The 12,010-nt window shown below is 41.7% G+C and overlaps 1 protein-coding gene across 1 annotated transcript; it reads right to left on the reverse strand.

Moving 5' to 3' along the window:
- Positions 1-1,068: 1,068 nt before the first annotated feature.
- LOC129883562 (uncharacterized) lies at positions 1,069-6,914 on the reverse strand. The gene is made up of 7 exons (XM_055958197.1): positions 4,527-6,914; positions 2,804-4,421; positions 2,312-2,546; positions 2,103-2,194; positions 1,902-2,021; positions 1,364-1,445; positions 1,069-1,270 (listed from the first exon to the last, which is right to left on the reverse strand). The coding sequence occupies exons 1-7, from the start codon at positions 6,912-6,914 to the stop codon at positions 1,069-1,071; spliced, it is 4,737 nt and encodes a 1,578-aa protein (XP_055814172.1).
- Between the last annotated feature and the right edge of the window lie 5,096 nt (positions 6,915-12,010).

Consider the following 12,010-nt stretch of genomic DNA (forward strand, 5'->3'; position numbering starts at 1 on the left):
CATATGAAGTGTTATGACCCATGGGGGTTCTCATGTATGTATCATGTTGTTGTAGTCTGATTTGAATACACTTGATTTATATGCATGGCATGTTTATAATTCGATGTGACCACAACTGATATATTTTTATATGGGGTCCAGGTCGGACCCCAGTCGTGGCCTACGGGGTTGGGTCATGACACGACATATGGGAACTCATCTACTAGTAGTAGCCTTCAATGAAAAACGTAGCCATGGGGAGGAGAATATGCAGCAATGCCGGTCCTTACATCGTGATATCATGTAGGCAAAAGTATGCGTTAGTACTTTAAATGTACTAAGTATGTGAGTATGTTATAAAATGAAGAACATAAGAGACATTTATAAGCAATATGCATAAGTGAATGAATGCATAATAAATCATCATATGTAAGCCTAAAACATTCATTTTATGGAAAGATGACCTTAACCGACATTTAAGACTATGCGGGCTATTACATTTTTTTTTTTTTATGGGAACAGACCCTACACGAGGCTCCCATCTCTCGTGCACAGTCAGGGTTAATCAACACCCCCAAGCCTTAACATAAATAATTAAAATAAAAATACAAGGAGGGGGACATAAACCTTACCTCCGATCCTATGGTGGTTCATAAGTCAGCTAACCTATTAAGGTCGGCTAACTCATCCCCGATACAAAAAGAGACTAACTATAACTAGAAAGCAGTAAACCTGTGAGAGGACTCCTCCCGGTACAATTCAACTATGAAAACATAAATGAGGGAGACTCTCCCCTTCCATGATAAAAAGGAAAGTAACCTACACTAGTCCTATTCAACTATGCTACGTACCAAACATAGCTACATTGAAGAAGAACAAGTATACGAAACTTTTATCTCGCATGGGATGGGAAAACTCTTTTCATCTTTGCTCTTTTTAGTCTTGTCGTACCAGGTAAATCCAGGTGAAGTGTGCCTTTGTATCAGTATCATGATTACCAGCTAAGGAGGCTGAAAGGAGAGGAAGTATATGGAGCTATAATATCCAACAGCCTTGGAGTTGTTGTGGAGAAAATTGAGAGCCTGAATATCAGAACAAGTGTAGCTGCATTCGAACACCTGCATGGTGGTCCAAGTATATGGTTGTTGCAGGTATTGAAGGATGTTGGGTTGTGCTGGAAAGGCCATGGTTGTTGCAGTCCTGTACCCAGTTCCTTGCTGCCTCTCTAGCTGCAGTGATAGCTTGTTTGTTGTTGCAGGTTAGGTTTAGTAGTAGATCCCTCTTTTGGTACCTGCACAGGCAAACAACACCAGAAAAACACACAAGCAAACAAATCTGGCTAGTGACTTGTAGATGCTCATTGTGTGCTGCATATGTTGCATACTGCTGCTGCTGTGCTGCATATGGGAGGTACAGAGGGTGGGTGATGATGGCTGCAGGTTCCCTGAGAAGCCAAGCATTCTCAACTTTGAGGTGGTTGTTAAAGAATGTTGATACATCACTCCAGGCACCTGAAATAATACAACAACCAAAAACAAACAAAACAGGGCTTGCACAAACAAACAAAAAGGGGGGGACCTCAGTAAGAGCTTTGGAGGCTATTATCTCTTTCCAAGTCACTCGACTAACGTCTCCAATTATCCGTTTGACCTGAAACTTCATGAGGTTTGCATATATGGCCTTTTATTTATCCCTGCAAATTTTGAAGGTTTTTTGCCCAAGTTGGAAGTTCTAAAAAGCAGAATGCTTTCTCTTTATGCTTAAGGCAGCTGATTTTTTCAATGTCGCTCGCCTAACGTCTCGAATTATCCGTTTGAGCTGAAACTTCTTGGGCCTTGTAAAAATAGTATGTGCTGCAATCCTGCAAAGTTTTGAGGCCATGGTGCAGTTCCACATGCTGCAACTTACCCTACACATCTTACCCTGCTGAAGTTTAGTTACAGATGTTGCAGGGAGGGTGTTGGCTTGAGTGAGAGGCTGACTATTTGGTGAAGTCCTAGCATGCCAAGTTGTTGTTTCTCTTTTGTTGAGGTATCTTGAACCTGTAAAGACAAGTGACAAGAAGACAAACAAGTAGGACAGATGCACAGGCTGCTGCAGGTTCTTTTGTAGCTCCAAGTTACTTTCATAGTAAAGGAGGTTAAGATGCATGTTGTTGCAAGCTACTTCCAAGAGGGGACCCTTAGTTGTGATCAGGATCAGCTCCTTATGGTACCTGCACCCACCAACAGAAACAGAAAAACACACATACAAACAATTCTGCAAGTTATAGTAACTAATACTAATGACTTATAGGTGTTCCCTGAGTGTTGCAAGTTGGTGGATCTGTTGCTGGAGGGTGTTGTTGTTAAGAAAGGTAAGAGGCAAGCTGAATTTGCAGTAGAAAGGCTTCCCTATGCAGGATCCTGTGTTACTGCAACCCTTAGCATAAATCCAAAGAGGGCTTACATCAATAGGATTAGGCAAACTTCCAGTTGTAACCTGATGCATCCTGCTCCTGCTGCACCATGGGACAGATAAGGGGGTGCCTCCAAGGGAAGGATGAGGAGGTGCAATTTTGTAATTACCTGCACATACAACAAAGATAGCAAAAGAAAGAAGAAAAACCCTATTCCTTACCTTAAGAGGCAAGTTGTTATGTCTATGAAAGTAATAAGAAGAAGAGGTTATCCCCTTTACAATGGTCCTAATTATAGGATCTTCAAAGTAGCTATAACTATACATAGAAATATCCAAATTGAAGCCAAATTAGAACTATAATAAGGAAGAGGTCAAGGGGTTTTCTTGATCCTTTTTAGCCTTCTTCTTCTGATGTTTGCCATGCCTAGCAATTCTAACTCCATGTGGGCTCTAGCTTCCTTGGGGAGATCATGCTTGTTGAAATAGAGTTCAGGGGCAGTGCACTTATGACTGTGCTTGGAAAGAATATCAGCTGTAGAGTTGGCTTCCCTGAAAACATGGTTACAGCTGAACTCTTGGAAATTGAGGATGATGGTATTGAGTTTGTCCAGCATCTCTTTGATGGACCATGGAGGCTTTGCTTCATGTTGCAGCCATTTAAGGAGTAGCTGGGAATCAACCTCTAGAATAACCTGCATATAACCAAGATGGAGGCACCAAGAGAGACCAAAGATAGCAGATTTGATCTCTGCTTGATTGTTAGTTCCAGTCCCTAAAGGGATTGCATAAGCAAACATGAGTTCACTAGATGCATTCCTAAGGATTCCTCCTCCTCCAATGTAACCAGGGGTGTTGAGGGCACTACCATCAGTGTTTAGCTTCAGCAGGTGGTCAGGGGGTTTGGACCAGCATACAGGGATAATCTTGATATCATGGTAGCATTTCTCAACCAATAGAACTAGGTCCCTCCAGTTGTTTGGCCAGTTGATATAGGGAAAAGCACTGTGCAGCAAGTGGGAAGTGTCTTTAAAGACAGAGAACTTTACTCTTGCAAGGTTAGAATGCTTTCCTCCATATTTTGAAGCACATCTATTCTTCCAGAGGTTCCAGCATATGAAGATAGGGAGTGCTTGTATCATGAGCTTGTGAGCCTCATTCCTGCATTTAGAGGTCCACCATCTCATTAACAAATTTCTGAGAGGTGTGTACTCCTTGCTTATGCCCACAGAGTCAGCAAACATACTCCAAGTACTCCTAGAAAATGCTCCTGCAACAAAGATATGGTCTATAGTGTCTTGGCCAGGTCTGTAGCAGCAAAAGCATTGTGAAGGAGAGTGTCCAAAGCTGGTTATTTTCTCATTGGTTGGTAACTTTCCCTTAAGGGCTCTCCAAACAAGAAAGGAACATTTGAAAGGTATGAATTGATGCCAGGTATTGGAGTTAATCCTGGTTTTGGGTCTCTTGTCTCTGATGATATTCCAAGCAGAAGAACAGCTAAACTCCCCATTGTTGTTTAGTGTCCAACATGGTTGGTCCTTCTGGACGGGTTGGTAATTGATGTGAGTAGCAAGAATATTAGACACCATCTGTGGAGGGGCCTGCTGGATGAGAAGATCAGTGTTCCATTGTCCATTGTCCATGAAGGCTGAAACAGTGGTGTTGTTAAGCCTGCAGCTGTTGTTGTTGAATTGGGCTAAAGGACCCACTCCCAACCAGTTGTCCCACCAAAAGAGGCAAGAGCCAGACTGTATTTGCCATTGGATGTGAGGCTCAACTTTGTGCTTGTTCTTCATAAGATGCTTCCATATCAAAGATTGTCCAGTGTGCCATTTCTTGGTGATGGGATTGGATCTTTGGCAGTACTTTGCTTTGGTAAAATCTCCCCATAGTGAGTTCTTAGTTCTAAAAGTCCACCACTGTTTATATTGGAAAGACTTGGCCACATCAGAGATTTGTCTAACACCAATACCACCTTCATCATAGGGGTAGCTAAGGTTTTTCCAGGAAGACCAGTGGTACTTCCTCTTGTCATTCTTCCACCCCTAGAAGAAGTTTGCAGTGATACTCTGAATCTGTTTGAGAATGGTTATAGGAGGGGAGCTAGCTGACAGCAGGTGGATGGGGAGTGCTTGGATGACATGTTTAACCAAAGTGACTCTGCCTCCATAGTTGAGGATCTTAGCCTGCCACCCTGTTATTCTATTCACAACCTTGGCAATCAAATCAGAGTAATATATGAGCTTTTGTCTACCAATGTAAAGAGGGCACCCCAGATAAGTGATAGGGCTATCCTTTTGCCTGAAGCCAGTGACCTTCTTAATTCTTCTTACAGTAGAATTGAAGGCATTAGAAGGGACCATGAACTGGCTCTTGTCTCTGTTGATCAGCTGACCAGAGGTACTCTCATAAGTGTGCAAGGTTTCCATAATGAGTTGCAAAGTTTGGGCTCTCCCAGAAGAAAAGATGATAACATCATCTGCAAAGCTGAGATGATTAATTTGAGGCCCCCTCTTTGCCATGAAGAAACCTTGATAATTAGGATGATGATGATGGAGATTGTTCAGGAGTCTAGATAAAACATCAGCCCCAAGGATGAACAGAGAGGGAGAAAGAGGGTCCCCTTGCTTCAGACCTCTTGTGGAGTGAAAAAAACCATGTCTTGAGCTATTGATAATGATGGAATACCAATTGTGAGACATAATTCTCCATACCATATCAATGAACCCTTCTCCAAAGCCCATTTTCCTCAAGACCAAACAGATATAGGACCAAGAGACTCTATCATAGGCCTTGGCCATGTCCAGCTTAATGACCACATTACCACCTACATTAGGCTTCTTAATTTGGTGAATGATTTCTTGAGCTAGCATGATGTTCTCAGAGATACTCCTATTTTTAACAAAACCAGATTGGTTAGGGGAAATAAAAGTAGGAAGAGTAGGTGCTAGTCTGAGGCATAAAAGCTTGGAAATAATCTTATTGGTAAAGTTGCTAAGGCTAATAGGCCTGAATTCTGAGAGCTTGGTTGGATGGCTTACTTTTGGGAGTAAAACCAAACAGGTATGAGTATAGTAATTAGGCAATGTTTGACCATTAAAGAAAGAAAGGACCACTCTGAATAGATCTTCTTTGATGATCTCCCAGCACTCCTGAAAAAACTTACCATTCATTCCATCAGGGCCAGCTGCTGAGTTGGGGTTCATAGAGAAGACCACAGTCCTCAGTTCCTCCAAGGTGGGGAGAGCTTGGAGGTCCCTGTTTTGATCATCTGTGATAAGCTTAGGAATACATTGAAGGGCATCCTCCTGAATATGAGTGTCTTCACCAGTGAAAATGTTCTGGAAATGATCACAAGCAGCCCTGGCTATGTCATCATCCCCTTGCAACCAGTTACCTTCATCATTTTGAATCCTATGGATGAAGAGTTTCCTTCTTCTTCCTCTGATGATTGCATGAAAGTACTTGGAGTTCTTGTCCCCCTCTTTGAACCATTGCAACTGAGTCTTTTGTTTGAGTATGGAGTCCTCCAACTTAAGATATCTAATATACTCAGCATTGATGGCATGAAGATTGGCTCTACATTCCTCAGAGTTAAGAAGAATCAGATCCTCCTCAGCTTGTCTAACCTTGGCTTCATACTCTTTCGCCTTAGCATAGATGTCCCCAAACTGCATCCTGGATGACCTACTAAGAGTATTAGATAATCTCTTCATTTTCTGATGAAAACACCACATGGGATTACCCTCAATGTTCCTGTTCCAGCAGTTGCTAACAGTATCCATGAAGGAGTGGTGGTCTGTCCAACAATTCATGAATTTAAAATACTTGATGTGGTGTTGATGGTGCTCAGTGAACTCTAACAGGAGAGGGCAATGGTCAGAGCCAACAGTAGGTAAGTGAGTGATAGTAGTCTGAGGCATCACTTCCAACCATTTGTCATTGACCATACCTCTATCTAATCTCTTCCAGATTCTAAAGAAGATACCCCTCTGTTTAGACCAAGTGTATTTCTGTCCAAAGAATCCCAAATCCTGAAGACCACAGGCTTGAATGATGCTTATGAACTCCAAGCTCTTTCTCATATTGTAGGTAACACCCCCCAGTTTCTCTTCAGGTTCAGTGATAACATTGAAGTCACCTAAGGTACACCAAGGGAGGGTTGTATTTGAGTGCTGCAACATGCTATCCCATAAGGGTCTTCTGAGATGATCTTTCCATTTTGCATAGACAAATGAAACTCTGAATTGGTTTGGATTCATTACATGGCAGATTTCACAAGTAATCACCTGTTCCCCATTTTCCAGAATCCTACAATCCACATTTTTGTTCCAAAACAACCAAATCTTACCATTTGGGTTGCTAATAGCATTGTCCATGTTAAGCTGGTTTCTGAACTGATGAATTTGAGAGCTATCAGAAAAAGGTTCCAGGATAGCAAATAAGGAAATCTGATGGATACTCTTCAGGGATTGAAGTCTTTCCATGACACCCTGGGTATTAATACCCCTCACATTCCAACTGAGAATACTACTCATTAGGAAACTTTGGAGGTGTAGAGTCTAGTGTTTGGTCTGCCCTTGGGGGCAGAGTTCACAGGGCTATTTTGTTGGAAGTTTGTTCTGTGATCACCCCTTGGAGAGAGTCCGTGAGCCTTAGCAATCTGCTGGACTTCATCTTCATACACATTTTCCTTGGAAGGACTGAAGGCCTTTATTAATTGCTCACTCACAGCATCATCATCATCATAATCATTCATTAGTTGGTAATCACTATCCTCCTCATTCTCAGATACACACACTGCATATTCATCAATCTTAGGAGGAGTTTCATTGTTGGTATTGAGGGTACACTTGGGCTGGGATGCACCAGTATTGGTCTCAGGAGTGAGACCTGCTGACTGAGTGGGAGTTGTAAGTATGCAATAGGTTTGGAGGGGAGTGATATCCATCCCCACCTGGTTATCATCTAAGACAAATTGTTGGCACCCCTGCTCCCCTTGCTGTACTAACACACTGTCCATAGTTTGACATTTTTCAGCAGAGTTCTTTTCTGTTATTTTCTTTTTGATGGCTTCTCTTCTCTTTTTGCTCAACTTATTCTTCTGAACAGTAGCACTTTTACCACTAGTACTGGCATGTGATCCCAGGTCTTTGGCCATGGCACCTTTGCTAGCTTTCATGGTAACTTCATCAGTAGGAGTAGTTGTAGGGATAGGGGTGTTTGTGGGGGCCTTATGAGCAGAAACAGCAGGGTCTCTAGAATCACTCCTAATCTCAACAGTGCTCTCATGCATAGCATGAGGTGATACCCTTCCCCCATTGGTTTCCCCATCCTGCATGTTAGTGGGGTTCTCCTGTACATTTCCAACCTCCCCTCCTTCAACTACCAGATCAGCCACAACAACATCAGCCTTTGGGGGGGGCAGGGGTATTGGGAGTGATAATTCAATACCTGAATTTCTTGCAATATTGGTCCTTGATGCAGTACCTGGTAATGCAGTACTTGTGCAGAGAATATGGGGGGAAGGGGTTTGTGGGAGAGATAAGTCAATACCTTGTCTCTCAGTTGTGGTGCTTGCTTGCCTTGTTGATGAACTCTTCAGAATTGAGTTCCTTAGGATGTTTGTAGTTCCTGCATTTTGGTTAGTGGGTTGATCTTGCCTAGCAAGATCAACATGAACATTGGGAATAGAATTAGGAGTAGGAATGTTACCTGGATCAGCATGGACTTGCTGCACTGCTACATACTTGCCGTTGAGTGATGCTCCAGTGTTTCTGCTGTCTTCAGATTGTTCTGTTTTTTCATTCTCATCATGGCTCTTGTTTTTCTTTCCATTTGCAGTTTCTTTCTTGTTTTTTTGTTATTCATCTCTTTTTCTAATGTTGCATACATGTATCATGTGCCCCTGATGCGTGCAATACATGCAATATTCAGGGACATTCTCATAAAGCAGTTCTTGCCATCTTCCAATAGTTGGATCTCTTTTGTCATAGCCAAGCCAGACATGATGAGGCCTCTCTTGGGTCAGATTGATTTGAACTCTTACTTTGGCAGTACTTCCTCTTGTCTTTTGGACAGAGGCAGTATCCATAAAGAGAACTTTTCCAACAGGGGCCAATAAAGTAGTTACAAACTCCTTTTCATAGCAATGCCATGGGAGTTCTGGCAGGGCTACCCATACAGGAACAATAGGAGTTTCCTCCTCAGGCCTAAAAGTTGGAGTCCAGGTTTGTATCCTCATAGCTTGGCCTTCAATGGTCATTCTTTGCTTGGTCCACACAGTTGTGTAGTCCCATTCATTGTCCAAGTCAATGTATACATGTCTGGCATTGAAGTGGGCAATTTTAACACCCCCTACCAATTGAGTTTGGAGAATGAAGCTTCTCCTTATTAGCTCCACCTTAGGCATAGTGCTGCTGAATTTTCCAACAAGGGTATATTTGCATTTTTTAGCTAATTTAATCATGAAATCATCATGGTCATATATCACAGCAGGTAGCCCTTGTCTAGTGGTATAGATAGGGGGAGATAGCTCAAGAGGGGTGTCATTCTTGGCTTGGTTTAACCTAAGCTTAGAGGCAAAGGTTTGGATCACTGTGTATGGGGCAGGGGCAGGGACCTGTTCCTTTCTATTGGGGAAAGGATTCCTTTGAGGATTTCTATTGGTATTTTCTACTTGTTGAGGCTGATTAGTCCCAAGTTTAGGAGCTTGGTTATTGGGGCTAATTTTATCAAAGTTGGATAATATCTTAGGGAAGCTGTTGTGAAGGCTAGTAGGCTGATTGTTTCCAGGCTTGCTAGTAGACATAGGATTGTTATGAGTATTACCCTGCACACAAACATTAGCAGCAGTACCAGGGAGCACATTTGCTCCACTAGATTTCAACAAACTAACATCATAGCTAAGCAGATTAGAGGGGTGCCCTGCAACATTATCTCTACCATCATGTTTGTCAGGATTAGAATCCAAAACCTTTTCTAGGCCAAGCACAGAGTTAGTATGGTGTTCTATAGCATTGGAATTTAAAAGTATTTCATTAAAAGAATGATTATACTGACCCTGGTTAGGATTATTAAAGATGGGGTACTTACCTGGAATGCTTTGGTGGAAGCTGCTGCTGTGATGAGTTGAGACTTCATGAGCCTGATCATTACCATTCCTTTGGGGTGTTATGGATTGAGTGCCATTATCTCTATACTGATGTTGGTTGTGTGCTAAAGTAAGCTCCTCAGATTGTAAGGCCTTGAAACTGTGAGTGTCACCTCCATTTGCGTCTTGATGACTTTTTGAATTCGAACATATGGGAGGTGATTCGAACTCAATAATTTGCCTGGAAAGGTTACCAACAACCTGGGGAACCTTTTGGAATTGGTCCCTTCTCAATTGGGTCGCCGGAGCTCCGGCGACCTCTCATTGAATATCGCCTTGACGACTTTTCGAATTTGAGCTAATAGGAGATGATTCGATACTGGGTATATAGTTTGGAAGCCTCCCCTTAGTGTCACGAACCTGTTGGCATTGATATTGGATTGATTGGTTCGCCGGAGCTCCGGCGACACCATCATGGCCAGTATTCGAATTCAAATTTGAGGAAGAGGGTAGATATTCGAGCTATTTCTTTGTGGCTGGGAGGTGCTCCCTATCAAGCTGAACACTTTGGTATTGAGCTTGGTCGAATTGAGTTGACGGATCTCCGGCGACCTCATCTGACTGAGGGATCAAATTGATATTCGAGGCTTTTGGTATTGATTCGAGCTGGCTCTTGGTACCTGGGAGGTCCTCCGCATCAACCTCAACACATTGGCAATGATTTTGATAGGATATGTATGCCGGAGAACCGGCGCCGGCGTTGACCTGTTCATCGGCGATTCCAACTCCGGTGAAAATTGAACCAGTAGAAGCGTCTTGCCTAGGAGAACAAACCCCAGTGGGTCCGAGGTCTCAAATCTCGCCGGAACTTGGTCGAATTTCAAGGCGCACCTCCGGCGACTGTGCATTTTCCAGCGCACTAATTGCAGGATTAGCGCTCGCGATTTGTGTAGTATTTTGATCCAATTTTTGGACTATAGGTAATCCAAATGATAAGGAATCAGATGATACAGGTCTTGTGACTCGAATCAAACCATTGTTCTTCAAATCAATGATTCTTTGAGCACGGCGCAGCTCCTCCTCAGAAATATCTACAGTGATCGCAGTGGTTTTTGGTGGATTGGAGGAGCTGTGTTTGGAGTCTCGAAATGTCATAACTTGCATTTCGTTCATCTCGACAGGATCTACGATCCTATCTTTCGAACGAAATATTTCAGCATTGGGAGGTGGGTCCCCCCCCATTTCCGTATCTATGACTTTAATGCCCTTAGTGGGAGCTTTTTCTTAGAGAGATGTTGTATTGAGTCTTTTGACTTTATTGTTACATGGAATCAAATATAACCCCCTACGTTGGCACAGGGAGAGTACTTACTGGTAGAACTCTATCAACTTTAATCATTTCTTTAGTTTGAACTTTAATGGCTAATCATAGATCCACTAGCCTAAATAGCCTATAAGGTCTCCTATGTTAGAGCATATTTAATGCAACATGAGACTTTATTTAAGGACCTCTTAGGCCGAGTCCCGATCTATATGCTATATTTGGTGATAGGTCAACCACATGGAATAACATTTAGATATCATAATATCATAAACATATATATAACTTTAGACATCAAATCATTATTCGGTGGAATAGCTCATTAAAATATTTCATTTGATTATAAATGTGAGAATCGTCCTTTCATGCTGAATACTTTCTTTGGCTAAGAATCGCCTTCATCATCATTCAATCATTTCATATGATTCCCTTAAACATAAACATCTATTTATTAAACTTTCATTTGGAGTCAAAGCTTTCAGTTCAACTTTACTTTAACATAAGCAAAACTAGGTTGGTTCATTTCATAACCTTCAAATACATTTAAAGAATACTTGTATGCATGAGAGTGATGCAAATGCATCAAAATAAATATCTTAAAACAACCCACCATAAGCACTTTAAAACCACTTTCAAGCTATTATATGAGAACCTTAACAAATTTTTCCTTTCATGAAATTGAGAGTCAATATATATATCGATATAAATATATAAACTTTAAATATATCAAAATCCATTCATTTCGAGTCATTGTGTAAAATCCCATAAGAATTTATCATTTAGAATTTGAAATATCAAGTTGAGAAAAATATTTGGAGTCCATGTGTGGAAGAACCCATAGATGAAACCCACATACCTTCGAGAAAAAAAATCCCTAATGAAGACTTGAGGAGGAATGGAGACTTGAAGATGCCTTGAGATGAAACCCTAACTTGGATTGAAGTTCTTGGGAGAGCTTGAGAAGAGAGGATTTCAGTATCTTGAGTCTAAATATGAAGAATGAGGGTTTTAGAGGGTTAAGGATCTTTAAATGAGAGAATTTATCCCTCAAAATGACTCCACTTTAAATTTAAAATACAAGAAAAGACCAAAATATCCCTCTTAAAATCTAACTAAAACTAGCTTCACAGGGACACTTCACAGTCTGTGGTGCTCACTATGGTCTATGGTGGGGTCCCATGATAAACAACTTGGAAAATATTTTATGAAAGCCTGCAGGG

This window comes from Solanum dulcamara, chromosome 3 (genome assembly GCF_947179165.1).
Source record: "Solanum dulcamara chromosome 3, daSolDulc1.2, whole genome shotgun sequence".
Lineage (NCBI taxonomy): Eukaryota > Viridiplantae > Streptophyta > Magnoliopsida > Solanales > Solanaceae > Solanum > Solanum dulcamara.